The sequence below is a fragment of the Pseudophryne corroboree genome, chromosome 1, assembly GCF_028390025.1.
Source record: "Pseudophryne corroboree isolate aPseCor3 chromosome 1, aPseCor3.hap2, whole genome shotgun sequence".
In the NCBI taxonomy this organism is placed as follows: domain Eukaryota; kingdom Metazoa; phylum Chordata; class Amphibia; order Anura; family Myobatrachidae; genus Pseudophryne; species Pseudophryne corroboree.
In genome coordinates this window covers 713,515,912-713,535,580 of record NC_086444.1, presented here as the reverse complement: position 1 = coordinate 713,535,580, position 19,669 = coordinate 713,515,912, and the positions used below count along the sequence as shown (strand labels likewise).

Sequence of the window (19,669 nt, the reverse complement as noted above, 5' to 3'; positions counted from 1 at the left end):
TGACCCAGTGGGTGTTTCGGTCGGTATAGGTCTTCCCTCACTTCCACTCATTCCGAAAGTTCTCGAGCTCATAAGAAGAACAGGCGTTCGAGCGATCCTCATTGTCCCAGACTGGCCAAGGAGGGCTTGGTATCCAGATCTTTAGGAGTTGCTCATAGAAGATCCTCGGCCTCTTCCTCTTCGCGAGGACCTGCTGCAGCAGGGGCCGTGCGTGTATCAAGATTTACGTTTGGCGGCATGGCTGTTGAGCGCCGGATCCTAGCCCGAAAGGGTATTCTCAAAGAAGTCATTCCCACTCTTATTCAGGCCAGGAAAGGAGTAACGTCTAAACATTACCACTGTATTTAGAGAAAATATGTGTCTTGGTGTGAATCCAAGAAGGCTCCAACGGAAGAGTTTAAGTTAGGATGTTTTCTCCATTTTCTCCAGGCGGGTGTGGATGCGGGCCTACGATTGGGTTCAATCAAGGTCCAGATTTCGTCCTTGTCCGTTTTCTTTCAGAAACAATTGACTTCCTTCCAGAAGTTCAGACATCATGAAAGGGGTTTTGCACATCCAACCTCCTTTTGTGCCTCCTACGGCACCGTGGGATCTTAATGTGATGTTGCAGTTCCTTAAATCGGACTGATTTGAACCTCTCCAAGAGGTTGAGTTAAGTTTTTTTTACTTGGAAAGTGATCATGCTGTTGGCCTTGGTATCCGCAAGGCGGGTGTCTGAGTTAGGGGCCTTGTCTCACAAGAGCCCTTATTTGATCTTCTATGAAGATAGGGCTGAACTAAGAACTCGTCAGCAATTTCTTCCAAAGGTGGTATCTTTTTTCCATGTGAACCAACCTATTGTGGTGCCAGTAGCTACTGACACTTCCGCTGTTTCGAAATCTCTGGATGTGGTCAGAGCTTTGAGAATTTGTCAAGAGAACAGCTAGGATAAGGAAAACAGAGGCTCTGTTTGTCCTGTATGTTCTCAAAAAGGTTGGATGCCCTGCTTCTAAGCAGACGATTGCGCGCTGGATCAGATGTACGATTCAGCATGCTCATTCCACGGCAGGATTGCCGGTAGCAAATTCGGTGAATGCCCATTCTACTAGAAGGGTGGGCGCCTCCTGGGCGGCTGCCCGGGGCGTCTCGGCTTTGCAGCTCTGTCGAGCTGCTACTTGGTCAGGGGCAAACACATTTGCAAAGTTTTATAAGTTTGACACCTTGGCCGCTGATGACCTAAAATTTGGTCAATCAGTTCTGCAGGAACATCCGCACTCTCCCGCCCGTACTGTAGCTTTGGTATAACCCCATGGTACTGAAGTGGACGCCAGCATCCTCTAGGACATATGAGAAAACAGGATTTTAATACCTACCGGTAAATCCTTTTCTCCTAGTCCGTAGAGGATGCTGGGCACCCAGCCCAGTGCGTACTTTACCTGCAGTTGTTAATTTGTTGAAAATGTTTTCAGCACGTTTGCTGTAATGTTCATGCCGTTGGCATGTGTTTTTGTTGAATGCCATGTTGTGCGGCATGGTTGAAGTGTGAGCTGGTAGGAATCTCACCATTAACTTAAAAATAAATAATTTCCTCGAAATGTCCGTCTCCCTGGGCACAGTTCCTATACTGAGGTCTGGAGGAGGGGCATAGAGGGAGGAGCCAGTTCACACTCTGAAAAAGTCTTAAAGTGCCCATGGCTCCTGCGGAACCGTCTATACCCCATGGTACTGAAGTGGACCCCAGCATCCTCTACGGACTAGGAGTAAAGGATTTACCGGTAGGTATTAAAATCCTGTTTTTTAAATTTTTTAATAGACATGTTTTGTAGTAATTTTGAAGTGTGTGCACCTTCAATCTAAACCCCCTGAATAATAAATACTGCATGGGATTGTTTTTAAAAGGCAATGCTTATTATAGTGTTGACACGTCTTTACATCATTCTAGGTGTGGATTACCGGTGGACATAGGCTTGCAACAGTCTGGCACTGTATACCTATAATGAGTAGTAGCAGTCTTTATCGAATATGTCTCCCTGCTCTCAAGTTGCAACAGGTAAAAGAAGATTTTAATACAGAAGTTTTTAATTTTGTGAGAAAACTAGTGTCTGTACAGTACTAATTTTACTCATTATACTATTTCTAATAACCCCTTACAAATTACATAATTTAAGAGTAGTCTGGGATAATGTCCCACCTTCGTGTATTGTAGAAACCAGAAAGACTGGCTTGCAGTATCCTATAAGAAATGCTCTCTACTGATTTGTGGATTCAGATGCAGGGGCTTGGCTTGTCACAGCAAATATGACTAAAGTGTTGAAAATTACCCAGGAAATAAATTCTTCATAAAAACATTTGTAGTGAATAAAAATTGAAGAAGTTTTGAAATCCATATTAAATAGTTTATAAATATTATATTGCATTCACACTTTATATCCTTGATTTAATTATCCTAAATTGTAGTATGTTTTCATTACTTAGATCAAATGCTTCCATTCTAGGATATATTAATAAAATATTGGTAGTGAATGCCCCTATTCCCTGTAGTAAGCATCAAATTTGAATGGATTTAAATTCAATTTTGAACCAACCATGTGCATTATTTGTCATTGAATTTATGCTGTTTGTGATGTAAAGAGCTGAATAACTTTGTTTTGGTGCTTTGTACTTTGCTTTCGTGTCTTTATATGAAAATGTAAACTTAAACATTAACAATTCCGATCTCTGATCCAGTGGCGGAACTAGCGAGTAGAGGGCCCATGTGCAAAAAATATGCTTTGTGCCCCCTACTACGCAAAAATGTGGACACAGATTACAAATTTAACTTTTCTTACAAATGTATGTAACTATATGTGATGTACTGGATAGTGCAATACATGCAATACAAATTAAATAAAACCATATTGCACTGCGGGTGGGGCAGATACAATATGTGCAGAGAGAGTTAGATTTGGGTTTTTACACTGCAATTTCGATTTCAGTTTGAACGCACCCCACCCAAATCTAACTCTCTGCACGTTACATCTGCCCCCCCCTGCAGTGCACATGGTTTTGCCCAAATGCTAACTTTTTTTGGTTTGCTAACAAACCTGAATAAGGCCAAAAAAAACCAGGATCACATCTTTGAAACTTATTACTGTCCAGCTAAATTATGTACAGTTGACAACTTTTCTATTATTTTGTACAATATTTATCTAGAAAAACTATCAATATTGCTCAAACATGCATTAAATGTCCGTTAAAATGCCGGCTGTCTGTATCCCGGCAGTTGGAATATCTTCGCTGGAATCCTAACAGCTGGTTTAGGTGCCACTCTTGGCACACAGTATGTCATGTCTGACTAATGGCATAGGGGCACAAGTCAAGATGCGGCCAGGGCATGCATCACAGGGTGGCGATGGATAGGGAAAAATGTGCGAGATAGTAACCCAGTCAGTATTTTGACGCCAGATTTTTTACAGCTGGCTTCCCGACCGCTGGTATGCTAAATGCATCCCTATAAAGCATATATTTCTTTCGTGTGAGTAAAGCTAATTATAAATGTGTAAAAAGCAGCTTGTTCCTCACTTCTCACAGAGTGGAGAGTGTGCAGGCAGTTGAATAATATATACTGTACACCAGCTGGTCTCGGTCTAAGCTTGACCCAAATCCGCAGTTCAGCCACACATACAGAAGATGGTATCTCACAGTGCAGATGTACAGTATATAGAGTCAGTGTGTGCTAGACTGAACATGTGGGAAGGGAAATAAATGCACATGCACACTATAGTACCAAGCACTGCTAAGAAGAATAATTCTAATCAACTCTGCAATCTAGCATACAACAAACCAAGGTGCTTGGCATCATTTTTGGTAAAAAAAAATTGGGCCCACCAACCAACGTTCAGGTGACCTCATATTGCAGTGTCTGCTATTGCTATAGATATAATGTTATGACTCATTTTCCTCGTCTTTCTCACTCTAGTTTCGGTACTATTCATCTCAGGGTAGAAGAGGATTTCTCGCTGGGCTGCTGGATAATATCAAGCAAGAGTTGTCAAAAAACAAAGAGATGGAAGAAAATATAAAAAAATTTAGAGAAGAAGCAAAGAAATTTGAGGAATCTGATGCGCTCCAACAAGCTCGCAAGAAATTTGTAAGTTTATATACTGTATGCTCTGTCAAAAAATAAAGAAAAGAGGTCTACAGTCAAAAATTCTTTCCAGTCTATTTGTCTTTGTTTTCTGAGCAGTGATCTGTATGTAATACCTAGGTCGCTGGTATTCCGGCAGCAGTATAGTACCCCCATCGGGATCCCGGCGTTTGTATTGAGACAGCTGGGATCTTGACGGGTGGTATGTTTACCACATACCCTCTGTACTGTCCATTTTTTGTAGAGTGGTTGAATATTAAAAGCTGATTTCAAATTAAATGGAAGACTTCATTGAAAAAGACGTGGCTTTTCTTGTGTTATTTAGTTTGATTTTTAATTTTGTCTAACCTATATAAATTTCATTTCAGACTTCATTGAAGAATGAATCACTAAACATTTAGTCCTCTTGTAATAGATCCCTGATAATGATTATCTATTGCTTGCGATGCATCCCGCTACTCTCCGCATGCATATCTGAGTTTAATAACGGCATATGCATAAAGAAAATCGCAAAGGACAGCTCTTGCGGTAAGAGCTGTCCTTTGCAATGATAGAACTTCCGTGTTTAGGAGCTGGAGTCCTTTCTGTGCATGCGTTGAGAGGCGTGATAGAAGGCCATATGCTTCTATAGGGCAACGCCATCTTAAGATGGCATTGTCCACCGCAAAAAAACCAATATGGGTTATCTAGCCGGAAAATCTTGCTTGGTTTTTGTTCACACCCCATCGAGGCGCGATCAAAAATGAACAAGCATATGTATTTGTCCCACAATTACTCACAATGTGAGCAACAGCATTTCACACGCATTTCATATATATATTGTGTGTGCATGTATGTATTTTTAATCTATATATCTATCTATGTCATGTGCCTCATGCATTACTCCACATTACTTCGAGTGTGTAATTTGTTGCGTGTCATGTTGTTAATGCAATTCAATGTAAGCATCGCACAACTGTGGAAGTTATGTGTATTGTTAAGTTGCTTTTTGCTGTATTCTAATAGTTATGTGATGCCTACAGCCACACCACACTGGATAGGCCCAATTTTAACTGATCTTAGAAGCTATGCACTGTTGGGCATGGTTAGTACTTGGGTTTGGAGGCATGTTTATTTTTTGTCAACGTGCAACTGTAAATACAGCTGAGTCCTCGCTCATCTTATCCAATAGCTGATGCAAATACAGGTCAGCTTATGCTGATTAATATGATATGTGGCATGCCTATATTTTCTGTGCATCTGCGGCTGTGTCTGCATACGAAATGTTATGTTATAGTATTTTGTATAATTAAATTTTTCCTATTTTTCAGTTTTTTGCTAAAAGAGCCGTAATCATTCATGTGTGTATGTTGTATGTGTGGTCTATGGTACCTACAGCTTCTGTGACATACTGATACTTTGTACTGCATATTGACACAAATCTAAGTTCTACATTTCTACATTGTATACGTAGCTTTCAGTAGCTCTTCATTTATATGTTAGAAACTGGAAGACCTGGGTCTGGTGTGAACGGCGATAACCTGGGTCCAACTGCCATGTGTAATAGGGGGTCTGCATTTGAGAGCCGGGTTGATAGACCTTGGTCAGAGCTGTGAAATTCCCAGCTCTTATGTGTGAAAGGGATATAAGTGTAGTTTTAACACACCAACATTTTTTTTATTTTAAATTTTGATTATTATAGCAGACAGGTGTATATATAAAAAAAAAAAAAAAAAAAAAAAAAAAAGACAAAAGCACATATTTGTTTAAAAATTAAATTTGTTTGAATAGATGATACATAAAAATGATACATCGTTACAAAGTGGAACTAAGTCTTATGGTTATCTATTTGAATGTATGCAATTTTTGTGTGTGGATGTTTCTTAGTTTTAGTTTTAGTATTTATTTTATTCTTTATTGCAAACACAGTCAAGAGCAAAATGCATTTGAATCAGAATCCTGCACATGTGTGATTCAGGGATGAATGCCGAACACATTGCATTAATGCAAAAATATTCTAATGCCACAGGAGGCATCTGAAGATCAAACACTTCCTGTCAGCATCGCAGGTCCAAGTGCTGTATGTGAAGACGCATCTTCGGATTACCATCGCGACCATTGGTAATCTGAGTAAGCGGAATGTTTGGGTACACACTTACACAGTCGCTGAACTAGGCCAATGATCGTGTAGGTGTGTATGCAGAAGAGTTGACCGATAAATGGCTTACTGCAATGGTCTGATTGGGAGATCGCATCTTATGTGCTGTTTAATATTTTATGTGCAGGCCTCCTGATTTTGTAGAATAAAGTAAAAACTGGGCTATTTCTAGTTCAGCCTGTATGGGATCACAAGGCATTTAACCCAATTAGATGAATGCCAGCCATAACCAGGAAATCTGCATTGGAACACTCAGACCCTGGCCTTGGCATGCCTACAAAACTGTCCCCATCACCTCCCTTGTTCCACCATCCAAATGGCCGCAGCATGTCAGTCATGCTGTGGCATGCTGGTACTGCAAGCAGCAATGCGGGATCCATATTTAACACATGCAGAAAGGATTCTGCACATGGGCAGTACAACTGCCATTGTAGTAGTACACAAACAATCGGGTTTGAATACAACTCTGAATCAGGCCCATACTACAGATAACTTTGCTCATTTATATTATGTTTAAATATTATACTTTATTTCTTACAACTTTCTTAATGTGCATTAAATCCTGTGTAAGTATTGCTTTTTATTATATATTTTTTCTCTTTTGAATGATAGAAAACAATAGAATCTGAAACTATGAAGACATCTGAAGTATTCAAAAAGAAATTTGGGGAGATATCGGAAACCGTGAAAGAGGTAACATTAAGATGATTTCACAACCTGTTTGTTTTTGCTGATGGATGCCCTAAATACTATTAATAAAGTGCTAACCATTAAAAAAAAAAAAAATGTACAGCATGTGTGGTAATTTAGAAATACATTTTTGGCAGATTTTCTCGCTATGTACTACAATTGGTGTATATTCCCCTCTCTAGCTAGTACATACTGACATGGTTTTGTTAACAAGGAGGTAATGGTACAAAAGGTACATGTCATGATACCACATCCTAATTCAGACATACAGGTATTCTTTTACAGCTAGGCTTTGATTGAGATCAGTATCCTAGAACATTGTACATGTGGTAATGTGTTAAAATGCCAGAAGCCGTCATGTTCCTGATGAATTCAGTGTCTGGTCTACACACTGTTGGGCAGCTGGCTGTACTGTGTCTGGCTCTCTTGTTTCCTCGCTTTGTGCTGTAATGTTCTGGAGCATGGTGTGCTATCCTCGACTACCCCTTTCCATGTGCCACACAGTGGTTGGTAGTGTGCCTTATATTCCCCTTGTCTCTCTGCTATAAGTGTGGGCACATGGCACTTTGAGTCTTCTATTGCACTTTCAGTAGTGCCCATAGTACCTAGAGACCTCTCCCAGTGTCTCTTAATTAAAGTCCTTCTCAGTTTCCCATTTTCACTTATTTTATTTCTTCTGATTTAATGTCTCCCTCTTCTGCTGGCAGCTACAGTATGTGCTGGCATCATGGGGCTTCTCTATGCTGATGGCTTGTCTGTGATGTCAAAATATAAAACACTTAAAGTATGTAAGGATCTGTGATTGGTTTGGGTTTGTGACAGCTGGAGGGTGTATGGAGAAGACTAGGGGTCTGAGCACAGGTCACATATACGTGATCCTGACGCCTGGGATGCCGGCTGTCAAAATACAGACAGCGGTATCCCGGCTATTAAAATACCGACGCCAATTAATTAAGTAATCTAATCCTGATCCCTAAGCCCCCTAACCCACCTTTCTTACAGCCTGACCCTAACACCCTGCAGCCAAAACCCTAACCCTCCCCAGTGGTGCCTAACCCTAACCTCCCCCTCCCGCAGACTAAACCTGACCCTCCCTCCCACGCAGTCTAAACCTTACCTCCCCAGGGCTTTCCTCTCCTAAGTGGTGGCAGTTCCTCCTTGGAGATACTGGCGCCGGCATTGTAATCCATGTTGGGATCCCATAATCGGTATTCCGAGCAGTGTTAGGATTCCGGCGTTGGTATTCCAACTGCTTGGATTTAGAATGCCGAGATCCGGACCACATACCCTGAGCACATTCCTCATTATAGGAAACAATCTTTATTGATACAGGTGATAGTCACAGCAACAGGTTCTTTTTACCAGCAGGGCTGGCAAATATGATCAAGTAGAGGTGTTGAAGTGACCAGTAGTATAAATATGTAAAACTGTAGATAGTAGATGCACAATAAAACAAATGGTACAGTAACAGATGACCAGGAGTAGATGGGTCTGCAGAAGTAGTCCATTTAATGAACACTGGATACTTCAGGCAAAGGAGAGGAATGTGCTGAGCAGGATGATTACCATACATAGGGAAGATACTGGAACAGTCTTTGAGCTCACAACGTAGGTTGATAACTCTACACTGTAATGCAGTATAATGTATAGACTCTCTGGCAGAGGTCAGCACCAGGAAACAGGCTGGGATCTGTAGTGCACTGTAACAGGCTGGAATGTAGCTAGCCGCTACAGTGGGAACAGACTGAGACTTGTAGTGCACTGTAGTACGGGAACAGCCTGTTTCCTGGTGCTGACCTCTGCCAGAGAGTCTATACATTATACTGCATTACAGTGTAGAGTTATCAACCGTATAATTTGTATCAGAGTCTTGTAGTGCACTGTAAGAGACTTGCACTGTTTAACAGGAACAAACTGATACTTGTTGCACACTGCTATACATAGCTTGAAGCAGGACACAGCAAGATGTGCTGAGTAGAGCTTAACACAGTAGCAGTAGAGCGAAAATTCTAAAGACAGCAGTCAGAATTAACAGACAGGATCATTAGAAGGTGCACTGGCAATGGATGATGGACCTGAGGGACATAAATAGGGCACCCTGGTTGTTGACTGACAGCAGCAGTCATGTATTGTAATGCAGGACCTAGACTGGAGGAATCGAGGTCAGTTGACTCACGGCAAGATGGCGGCGCCCTTTTCCCTTCTAAAAGAAGAATCCATGTTTTTCACTGAAATTACTTGAATGTGACAAAAGGCATTGACATACAGCATTGTTTGTGTTGAGACTGTGTAGGGAGAACAATTACAGCATGTAACTCTCCTAAGCCTCAAAAAATGTGGCTACTCTGGATTCCTTAGCCTAGAGCAGAAAATTAACCACATGGTCCAGGGCATATCTAGGAACCCAGAGCCAGAAGAGTCTGATTAGAGGACAAGATAATAAACAGTGACGGAGGTCAGCATTGTTCTCCTGACGTTGAAGGCACATACAGTTGTGCTCATAAGTTTACATACCCTAGCAGAATTTGTGATTTTTCTGGCCATTTGTCAGAGAATATGAATGATAACACACAAACTTTTCTTTCACTCATGGTTAGTGGTTGGGTGAAGCCATTTATTGTCAAACAACTGTGTTTCCTCTTTTTAAATCATAATGACAACAGAAACTACCCAAATGACCCTGATCAAAAGTTTACATACCCCAGTTCTTAATACCGTGTATTGCCCCCTTTAACATCAATGACAGCTTGAAGTCTTTTGTGGTAGTTGTGGATGAAGCTCTTTATTTTCTCAGATGGTAAAGCTGACCATTCTTCTTGGCAAAAAGCCTCCAGTTCCTGTAAATTCTTGGGCTGTCTTGCATGAACTGCACGTTTGAGATCTCCCCAGAGTGGCTCAATGATATTGAGGTCGGGAGACTGAGATGACCACTCCAGAACCTTCACTTTATTCTGCTGTAGCCAATGACAGGTCGACTTGGCCTTGTGTTTTGGATCATTGTCATGTTGGAACGTCCAAGTACGTCCCATGCGCAGCTTCCGGGCTGATGAGTGCAAATTTTCCTCCAGTATTTTCTGATAATATGCTGCATTCATCTTGCCATCAATTTTGACCAAGTTTCCAGTGCCTTTGTAGCTCACGGTAAGATGGCGGCGCCCTTTTCCCTTCCAAAAGAAGAATCCATGTTTTTCACTGAAATTACTTGAATGTGACAAAAGGGATTGACATACAGCATTGTTTGTGTTGAGTCTGTGTAGGGAGAACAGTTACAGCATGTAACTCTCCTAAGCCTCAAAAAATGTGGCTAGTCTGGATTCCTTAGCCAAGGGCAGAAATTAATCAGATGGTCCAGGGCATATCTAGGAACCCAGAGCCAAAAGAGTCTGATTAGAGGACAAGATAATAAACAGTGACGGAGGTCAGCATTGTTCTCCTGACATTTAGGGCACATACTGTATGTGAGCAGGAGGAACCTATTAAAAAACTATGGTGTGGACTGATTCATGTTCTGTGATATATATTCATGAAAAATTCTCTGTAAGGACTAGCCAGAATAATGCGATAAGAGTAAAACAAGTTTTTAAGTAATATATATCGATGGTGAGAACAGAAAAGTGGTGCAGCAAGCTACTTGGAGTGTAATCTAAAATGCTTCGTAAAAGGTATAGTGGTAAGAGATTGCCTTATAAACCAGCTGAGGATAAGATAAGTGTATCTAGAGTACTGTCCCAATCTTGGTCGAAAAAATGTCAAATAGTTTGGCCCATGTAATGTTGAGTCTGATAATAGGCAAAAGGAAAAGAAAAAAAAATCATACTTCTCGGCAGCCTGATGGAATGTGAGGGGCTCCTATAAGTTCTATTAACCAAACAACCAATAGACTGTGTATACCCTTATCTGACCACAATAAGAATGGACTTGCAGCTAAACCATGTTGGAACTCTTGGTTACGTAATAACTGAAGAAAGAGTTTTATGTGCATTCAAGCCTTTCTTATGATGCAATATATGCCGTAGTCTGCGAGCGTTCCAGAGGAGGGTGATCTCCTGCAGTCCTGGAGGTATCGCCTAATCAGGGACATATAGAAAGGAGACTGTAGGAAACTATAATATCTTAAAGAATTCTCCTCTAATAAAGAATCAGTATAAATGTACCAATCATGAAGATGTTATAATGTGTGATGTTATAAAAATTATTCTTCCACTGATTTAAGGGGTTAATTCAGATCTGATCGCTGCTGTGCGTTTTCGCACAGCGGCCGATCAGGTCATAACACCGCATGCATTGCAATGTGCAAGCATGTCGGACAACAACGGTGATTGCCAGTCAGCGATGGCATGGTGCGAAAACTCAGTTCGCAAGGTGTTTGACAGGAGGAAGCCGTTTGTGGATGGTAACTGACCGTTTACTGGGAGTGTTCTGGAATGTGTATGACTTCAGCTCCAGCCCCGATCAACCTGATTCAATCGTACGGGAAGAGTAAGTCCTGGACTGCGCAGAGACTGCACACACAGAATTTTAGCAGCTAGGCGTACACATAGCATCGCACACTTGCACGGCGAAAGTACACTCCCACTGTAGGCGGCAACTATCTGAACGCAGGACAGCAAAAACGCAGCCCAGCGATCAGATCTAAATATCCCCCTAAGTCTGTTGAAATGGAATTTAAGCATATTTTTGTGCATCTTGTGGTTCCACAGTAATTTAGTAAAGACCGAATTAAGCTATGAATTAAGCTTTTTAGTGTCTTCTACCTTCAGCAATAATGGTAGTGATTGGAGCAAATAAATCAATCTTGGGAATGTAATAATTTTGAGTAGACTGGCCCTACCCAAATAAAAGTGATGGAGATAATGCCCTGCCAACCAAAGCCATTACAGCCTTAACGGGGTACACATGGAGAGATCTGTGCTTAATTTCTAAGCAACCTGCCAATATTCGACAGCGATGCGCGGGGCTGGGCGTTGCTATCGCCTGTTATAATCAGGTCACTCAAACAATCTAGAAAAAACAACCCTGATCCAGGCGCTAATTTGTTAATTGTATTATTTACTCTTAATTTGAGATTTATAAATTTAGAGCTGCAATCTTTGTCCAGCTGTACCTGTGTACGTACAGCTAAAACTTGATCAAAACACTGATCAAGAAGCTACACAAGAAAAAAGAAAAGTGACTGATTGCGCTATTTCTCCAGGTGCGTATATGAATAAAAACACGTGTTTTTCACTTCTCTGGTGTTTATTTTAGTACAAACGTTATATCTCATACAACAATATAATAAAATTTTTTTAAGTATGCATACTCATTAGGGGCACATTCTAAAAAATTATTTTATAATAATAAAAATGATGATATTTCTCTGTTTTAGACATCCAGTGCTCAAATCTATCAGAGACAATTAATAGTTACACTCCTGGATTAAAATGCAACATAATTTATGTACCCACAACGTTTAAACGGTGATTTTCCAAGGTGAAAACTCAGTTCTCTGTTTAAAGACACAGTTTCCACAACATTGAATATTGCTTATCTTCGTTGTATTAGAACTCAGTCTTTAGCATAGGACCACAGTTTTCATTCATATAATTGCAAAGTCCATAGACTGACCGTTTCTAAATTGAGCCGCTTACCACCGTGTCCGTGGATGCAGACGTGATGGGGAGATCCTCGCCGTGCACAGCGATGCTGGTTTGCTTTCCTTCTCCCCGTCCGTCCTCCGTGGTGGTAGCGGTGCTGGATGGTTTCTAACCCTCAACGTGAGTAGGGCCGCTTGTATGTGGACAATTTTCAGAATAGACTCTCCACCTTGCTAGCCGCGTCTCCTTTGATTGCAGTTCAGCTGGAGCGGCAGGTGTGTAGGAGGTCTCGTTGGTTGTCCTTAGCTCCCAATCCGGCAGGGTTGATCCCAAACAATGTCGCTGATCACTTGGCAGGGTGAAAGGCAATTCTCTAACGCGTTTCGCACACAGGTGCTTCCTCAAAGAGTGCGAAACGCGTTAGAGAATTGCCTTTCACCCTGCCAAGTGATCAGCGACATTGTTTGGGATCAACCCTGCCGGATTGGGAGCTAAGGACAACCAACGAGACCTCCTACACACCTGCCGCTCCAGCTGAACTGCAATCAAAGGAGACGCGGCTAGCAAGGTGGAGAGTCTATTCTGAAAATTGTCCACATACAAGCGGCCCCACTCACGTTGAGGGTTAGAAACCATCCAGCACCGCTACCACCACGGAGGACGGACGGGGAGAAGGAAAGCAAACCAGCATCGCTGTGCACGGCGAGGATCTCCCCATCACGTCTGCATCCACGGACACGGTGGTAAGCGGCTCAATTTAGAAACTGTCAGTCTATGGACTTTGCAATTATATGAATGAAAACTGTGGTCCTATGCTAAAGACTGAGTTCTAATACAACGAAGATAAGCAATATTCAATGTTGTGGAAACTGTGTCTTTAAACAGAGAACTGAGTTTTCACCTTGGAAAATCACCGTTTAAACGTTGTGGATACATAAATTATGTTGCATTTTAATCCAGGAGTGTAACTATTAATTGTCTCTGATAGATTTGAGCACTGGATGTCTAAAACAGAGAAATATCATCATTTTTATTATTATAAAATAATTTTTTAGAATGTGCCCCTAATGAGTATGCATACTTAAAAATTTTTTATTATATTGTTGTATGAGATATAACGTTTGTACTAAAATAAACACCAGAGAAGTGAAAAACACGTGTTTTTATTCATATACGCACCTGGAGAAATAGCGCAATCAGTCACTTTTCTTTTTACTCAAACAATCTAGTCAGGTCGCTCACTTCACCGCTGTGTGCAGTGAGAGCCTCCCTCCCACCGCTCAGCACACAGTGCGCTGACTGCTGGACAGGGGGAGAGATGTATGCTGAGCGGTCTGTGCTAGATCGCTCAGCACACATTTCTACCGCGTGTACCCCCCTTTAATGTTAATATGATAAAGAGAAGGTTTTTTTTTTACTTATCTGCACATCTAAATATGTAAAACTCCCTCTAGACCATGAAAAGGGTATGCTAGAATGCTAATTTGGGCGGACAAAACACACCTGCAAATATAAAGCAACAGACTTTTCTGGATTAACGTGATGTCCAGAAATATCCCCAAAGTAGCACTCCACTCTCTCCCCAGTCCCTATCTACCCCAAACCCTCCCCACTCCCCTCCCCCCTCCAGTCCCACTCTTCCCCAACGTCCCCTTTCTCTCCCCAGTCCCTACCCTCCTGCCTTCTCTTTCTGCCCAGTCCCTATCTACCTCTACCCCACTTACCACCCTCCCTTGTCCTTGTATGCTCCTACCCCCATTCTCTCTCTCTCTCTCTACCCAGCCCCCTCTCCTCGTATTAATATTAGCAGCAGCAGGTTCGGATTCTGCAACATCGCCATGCAGTATAACTTTCACTTTCACCCGTGACTGCTTGCAGCACACAAAGGTGTCATTTGGGCCGTCAGGTGCCCTCTAGTGGCCATCAGCGCACATAACAGAGGTGAGGCGCAGCGCAAGCGATCTTGGCATCACTATGCGGGTAAGTGGCAGCTCCGTTACTCACCCACATAGTTATACCAGGATCACTATTAAGCACAGACTGACTTGTAGATTTTGATATTCCTGTGTGGATAATACTATGTTGTTATGACTACCCTACCCGTTCTTTCTGTGACGAAATGACCAACCATCGGTATTTTATTAAAATCATTCTCAGCCCTGGCGAGTCTTATATTGCCGTTATGATGTAATCTCCAGTTGCTGCTTCTGGTTATGAAGGGAGGGTTAGGTTTAGGCTGCTGGGGGTTGGAGGCTAGGTTTAGGCTGCATGGAAAGGGAGGGGTAGGGAGGTATCGGAATGCCACGGACGGTCTTCTGACCACTTGCATATCATACCCAACCCAGAATGAGACAGATATATAGATATATATAGATATATATATATATATATATATATATATATATATATATATATAAACTCTGCTACTTCCACACACATGGTTGCTGCTGAATTTACCAGGGATCTTTTTTGTGAACTATATAGAGGAAGTTTGTGTCTATGTCTGCTAAACCAGCCATATTATCTTGGATCTTTTTTGTGTACTGTTTAGAGGAAGTTTCAGTGCCTATGTTTGTTAAACCAGCTATATTATCTTGATTTATTCATTTCCGTACTAAAGCTTGAAGCGGAACACCTATGATTATAGGAGTCGAGCATTATACCCAGGTGGCCGTAATACATCATCGGTTCACGGTTGTAAATACTCCACAGTAAAGTGTTTAATCAAAACTTTCACAGCGAGTTCTATTCCTAAACGTGTGATCCCTCATAGATAAAATCTACTGGCCTCTAATAGGCTTCCCCCCCCCCCCATTGTTACCCCTGATGAAGTTGTTTAGACGAAACGCGTTGGGTCTGTCGGTCAAAAGCTATCAATCCAGTTCGTGAAGATACTCCTTCCTTGAGCTCAGACCTTGAAAAAGGTGAGGGAGTATCTGAAATTAAAATCATTGAACACACTGGTTTTGTCCTACTGGCATTTTCTGTTTTGTTGTATTGTATACAATTTTATATAATTTTATATGCAAATACTGTGTAAAGAACTATCTTCTACATTTGTTTAAATTTGTGATATTAAACCAAATATGTTTTACTAATTGGCCTTTGGCCCCTTGTTTGGGTGACTATCTTAGTGAGGGGGGTTATCTGTTACAGGTCCCCAGCTACCATTATTCTCCGATACAATACATATCCATGTGGGTTTTCTTGGAAGAATCACCGTAAATTACGTCTCGTATAGCGCACTTGGGAATTGTGTTTTATTGTGTATGAATTTGAGACCCGCCAAGAGGGATCTCTCCCATAGTGCTGCTTCTGTTTGGGCGCAAGATAAGGGTACTATTTCGCTTCACACACACACATATATATATATATATATATATAATATATATATATATATATATATATATATATATATAATAAGAATTTACTCACCGGTAATTCTATTTCTCGTAGTCCGTAGTGGATGCTGGGGACTCCATAAGGACCATGGGGAATAGACGGGCTCCGCAGGAGACTGGGCACTCTAAAGAAAGATTAGGTACTATCTGGTGTGCACTGGCTCCTCCCTCTATGCCCCTCCTCCAGACCTCAGTTAAGGAAACTGTGCCCGGAAGAGCTGACATTACAAGAAAAGGATTTGGAATCCAGGGTAAGACTCATACCAGCCACACCAATCACACCGTACAACTTGTGATAACCTTACTGTTATGCACACCAGTGCCTGCAGGAAAGTACTGGTGTCAGAACTGTTATGCAAAACAAATGGACTCACAGACAGACTGGGGAATATGACATAACGTACACAGAAGGTGATAGGGTAACAAAATACACACAAGGTGAACAGAGAAGCCCAGAGGCTAAGGAACTGGGTATCTCCCTTGTATTAGAACTGCTCAGATGGGAAAAACAAGATGTTGTGTTTTAATACGTAGAGAACCCGAAATGCTGTTGCTAAGGGCAACAGCAAAACCCTAAAGGGTTACCAACGGGTGTGGCAGTAAACTCCTTGGTCAGAGATGGAATGATAGACACAAGGAGAGTCTCCACAATCCTAATTCTCACTTGCAGTGCACAGGTTCAGCTTACTGCCACTAAACTGACCCCTGACACCTAGCACAGTGAGACAGGATTAGACAGGCAAGTCTTAGAATACAGCCGCAAACTTGCTAAGTTCACAGAGTAGTAACAGAACCCCAGCAAGCTAAACGACTGACTCCAGTCTTACTGCTAGGTCTGGATTGGCAGAGTGTAATACCAAATCCCCAGGCCTATTTGCAGTAAGCAACAAACAAATACAAAGCTACACAGTACTGGTTAACTTTCAGGAACTGACTAACCAACAAAGATTCAGCAGCATCTGCTTACCCTGAGAAGAGGCCTTATAAAGCAGGTGCTGTCCACGCCCCACTCAGACCTCACAGACTGTGAGCGCAAAAACCAGCACCGGATCCCCTGCCGTGCACAGAGCCTATAACCACTGCACAGCAAAAGACCCGAACCGGAGTATCAGCTGCGCTCAGGTTACTCCGCTAGCACTTGTCTCCCGGTTGCCATGACGACGTGGCAGCACAGGGCAGGAGACCCTAACAGTACCCCCCCTCTGACGAGGGGTCAAAGAACCCCTACCACCGGGTTTATCGGGGAACTGCGAGAAGAAAGAGCGTATCAGTCTGGGGGCATGAAGATCACAACTGCGCACCCACGACCGCTCCTCCGGGCCATACCCCTTCCAGTGCACCAAAAATGACAGCCGACCCCGAACCACCTTGGAGTCAAGAATCCTTTCAACAACAAACTCCCTCTGGCCACGTATCAGAAGAGGGGAAGGTCTTCCACAGGAAGAAGGATTACTAATCGCCCGTTTTAAAAGGGAACAATGAAATGTTTTATTGATACCCAAAGAACGGGGCAGATCTAACTGAAATGCCACCGGATTGATAACCCTGGTGATCTTATAAGGGCCGATGAACCGGGGGCCTAACTTATGAGATGGCTGTCTCAACTTCAAATTCTTGGTAGACAACCAGACGAAGTCTCCTAATTTGAAGCTGCAGGGTCTTTTCCGCTTATCAAAAACCCTTTTGGTCACTAATGACACAGACACAAGGGCTTTCTTCACTTTCCGCCAAATACCTCTAAGGACCGAAACCACAGAGGAACCACCAGGCGTGGAGTCCAGGGGGTCAAAAGAATTGGCCTTAGGATGATGCCCATACACACAAAGGAAGGGAGAGATCCCTGTAGCAGAGTGAGCCGCGTTGTTATAGGCAAACTCCGCCATGGACAGATGAGCAACCCAGTCAGTCTGACACTTGGAGACATAACACCTGAGGAACTGCTCCAAGGACTGGTTCACCCTTTCAGTCTGCCCATTAGACTGCGGATGGTAGCCTGACGACAAGCTGACAGAAATCTGGAGATCGGAACAAAATGCCCTCCAGAATTTGGCCACAAACTGGGATCGGCGGTCAGAGACCACATCAAGTGGCAACCCGTGGAGACGCACAACATGCAGCATAAATAATTCAGACAGGCGTCTGGCCGATGGCAGCCCAACCAGTGGAACGAAGTGCGCCATCTTCGAAAACCTGTCAACGACAACCCAGATGGCTGTCATCCCCGAGGATTTGGGCAAGTCCACCACAAAATCCATTGAAATGTGGGTCCATGGCTTAGATGGGATAGAGAGTGGATGTAATGGGCCAACAGGAACCCCTCTAGGAGTCTTATTTCGGGCACAGATGTCACATGCCCGAACCCACTGATCCACATCCTTAGCCACCGAGGGCCACCACACCGCCCTAGATAGCAACTCCCGAGTTCTGGCAATACCCGGGTGACCTGCCGACTTCTTGGCATGGAATTCCAGGAACACTCGCTGTCTTAACCTAGGAGGCACAAACAAAAGACCTACCGGAAGGTCTGGAGGAGCCTGCTCCTGTGCTCGAAGGACTAATGATAAGAGGTCCTGGGTAATGCCCACTTTAATACATGATGGGGAAACAATGGGCAACGGCTCCTCGGTGGTCTCCTGGATTGGAGCAAAACTCCGCGAGAGCGCATCAGCCTTGATGTTTTTTGACCCAGGGCGATATGTTATCAAAAAATTAAAGCGAGCAAAAAACAAAGTTCATCGTGCCTGCCTGGCATTGAGACGCTTTGCTGACTCTAAATATGCCATATTCTTATGGTCAGTGAGAATTGAGACCACAAACTTAGCCCCCTCAAGCCAGTGTCTCCACTCCTCGAGTGCATCCTTAATAGCCAACAATTCCCGGTTACCCACGTCATAATTCATCTCGGCAGGCGAAAATTTACGGGAAAAGTAAGCACAGGGATGAAGGCGATTATCAGACACTCCCATCTGAGAAAGCACTGCCCCAATACCCATCTCAGAGGCATCCACCTCCACCACAAAAGGACGCTCTGGATCTGGGTGTCGCAGCACCTTGGCCGAAACAAATGCCCTTTTGAGACGGGCAAAAGCCGCTTTAGCCTCACAAGACCAGTGAGCAACATCCGCCCCTTTCTTAGTGAGTGCCACCAAGGGCGCCACTATAGACGAAAATCCAGCGATAAATCGTCTATAAAAATTCGCAAAGCCCAGGAAACGCTGAAGCGCCTTCAAACTAGTGGGCTGCACCCAATCCAGGACTGCCTGTACCTTGGAACCCTCCATTTGGAAACCTTCTGGGGAGATAATATATCCTAGAAATGCGATTTGCTGAACTTCAAATTCGCACTTCTCCAGCTTCGCCCCAAGCCGGTGGTCTCTGAGTTTCTGGAGGACTAAGCGTACATGCTTCCGATGTTCCTCCAGGGAATGGGAGAAGATTAGGATGTCATCTAAGTATACAACTAAGAATCTATCCAAATATTCCCTGAGCACATCATTCATGAAATCCTGGAAGACTGCCGGGGCATTACAGAGCCCAGAAGGCATCACCAAATATTCATAATGCCCTGAGTGGGTATTAAAGGCAGTCTTCCATTCATCCCCCTCTCTTATTCGGATTAGATTGTACGCACCGCGTAGGTCAATCTTAGAAAAAATGGTGGCAGTACGAAGCTGGTCAAACAAGACCGAAATGAGAGGCAGTGGGTATGAGTTTTTAATCGTGATACGGTTCAATTCCCTGAAGTCGATGCAGGGTCGCA

The 19,669-nt window shown here is 42.9% G+C and overlaps 1 protein-coding gene across 4 annotated transcripts in view; it reads left to right on the top strand.

Moving 5' to 3' along the window:
- The window catches only part of TIMM44 (translocase of inner mitochondrial membrane 44), a 211,355-nt gene that overhangs the window by 22,671 nt on the left and 169,015 nt on the right, over positions 1-19,669 (top strand). For all 4 annotated transcript variants that reach the window (XM_063915150.1, XM_063915159.1, XM_063915168.1 and 1 more), the window contains 3 exons: positions 1,922-2,029; positions 3,938-4,108; positions 6,855-6,935. In XM_063915150.1, the coding sequence (XP_063771220.1) occupies positions 1,922-2,029; positions 3,938-4,108; positions 6,855-6,935 (360 nt within the window). The remainder of the gene's footprint in view (positions 1-1,921; positions 2,030-3,937; positions 4,109-6,854; positions 6,936-19,669) is intronic.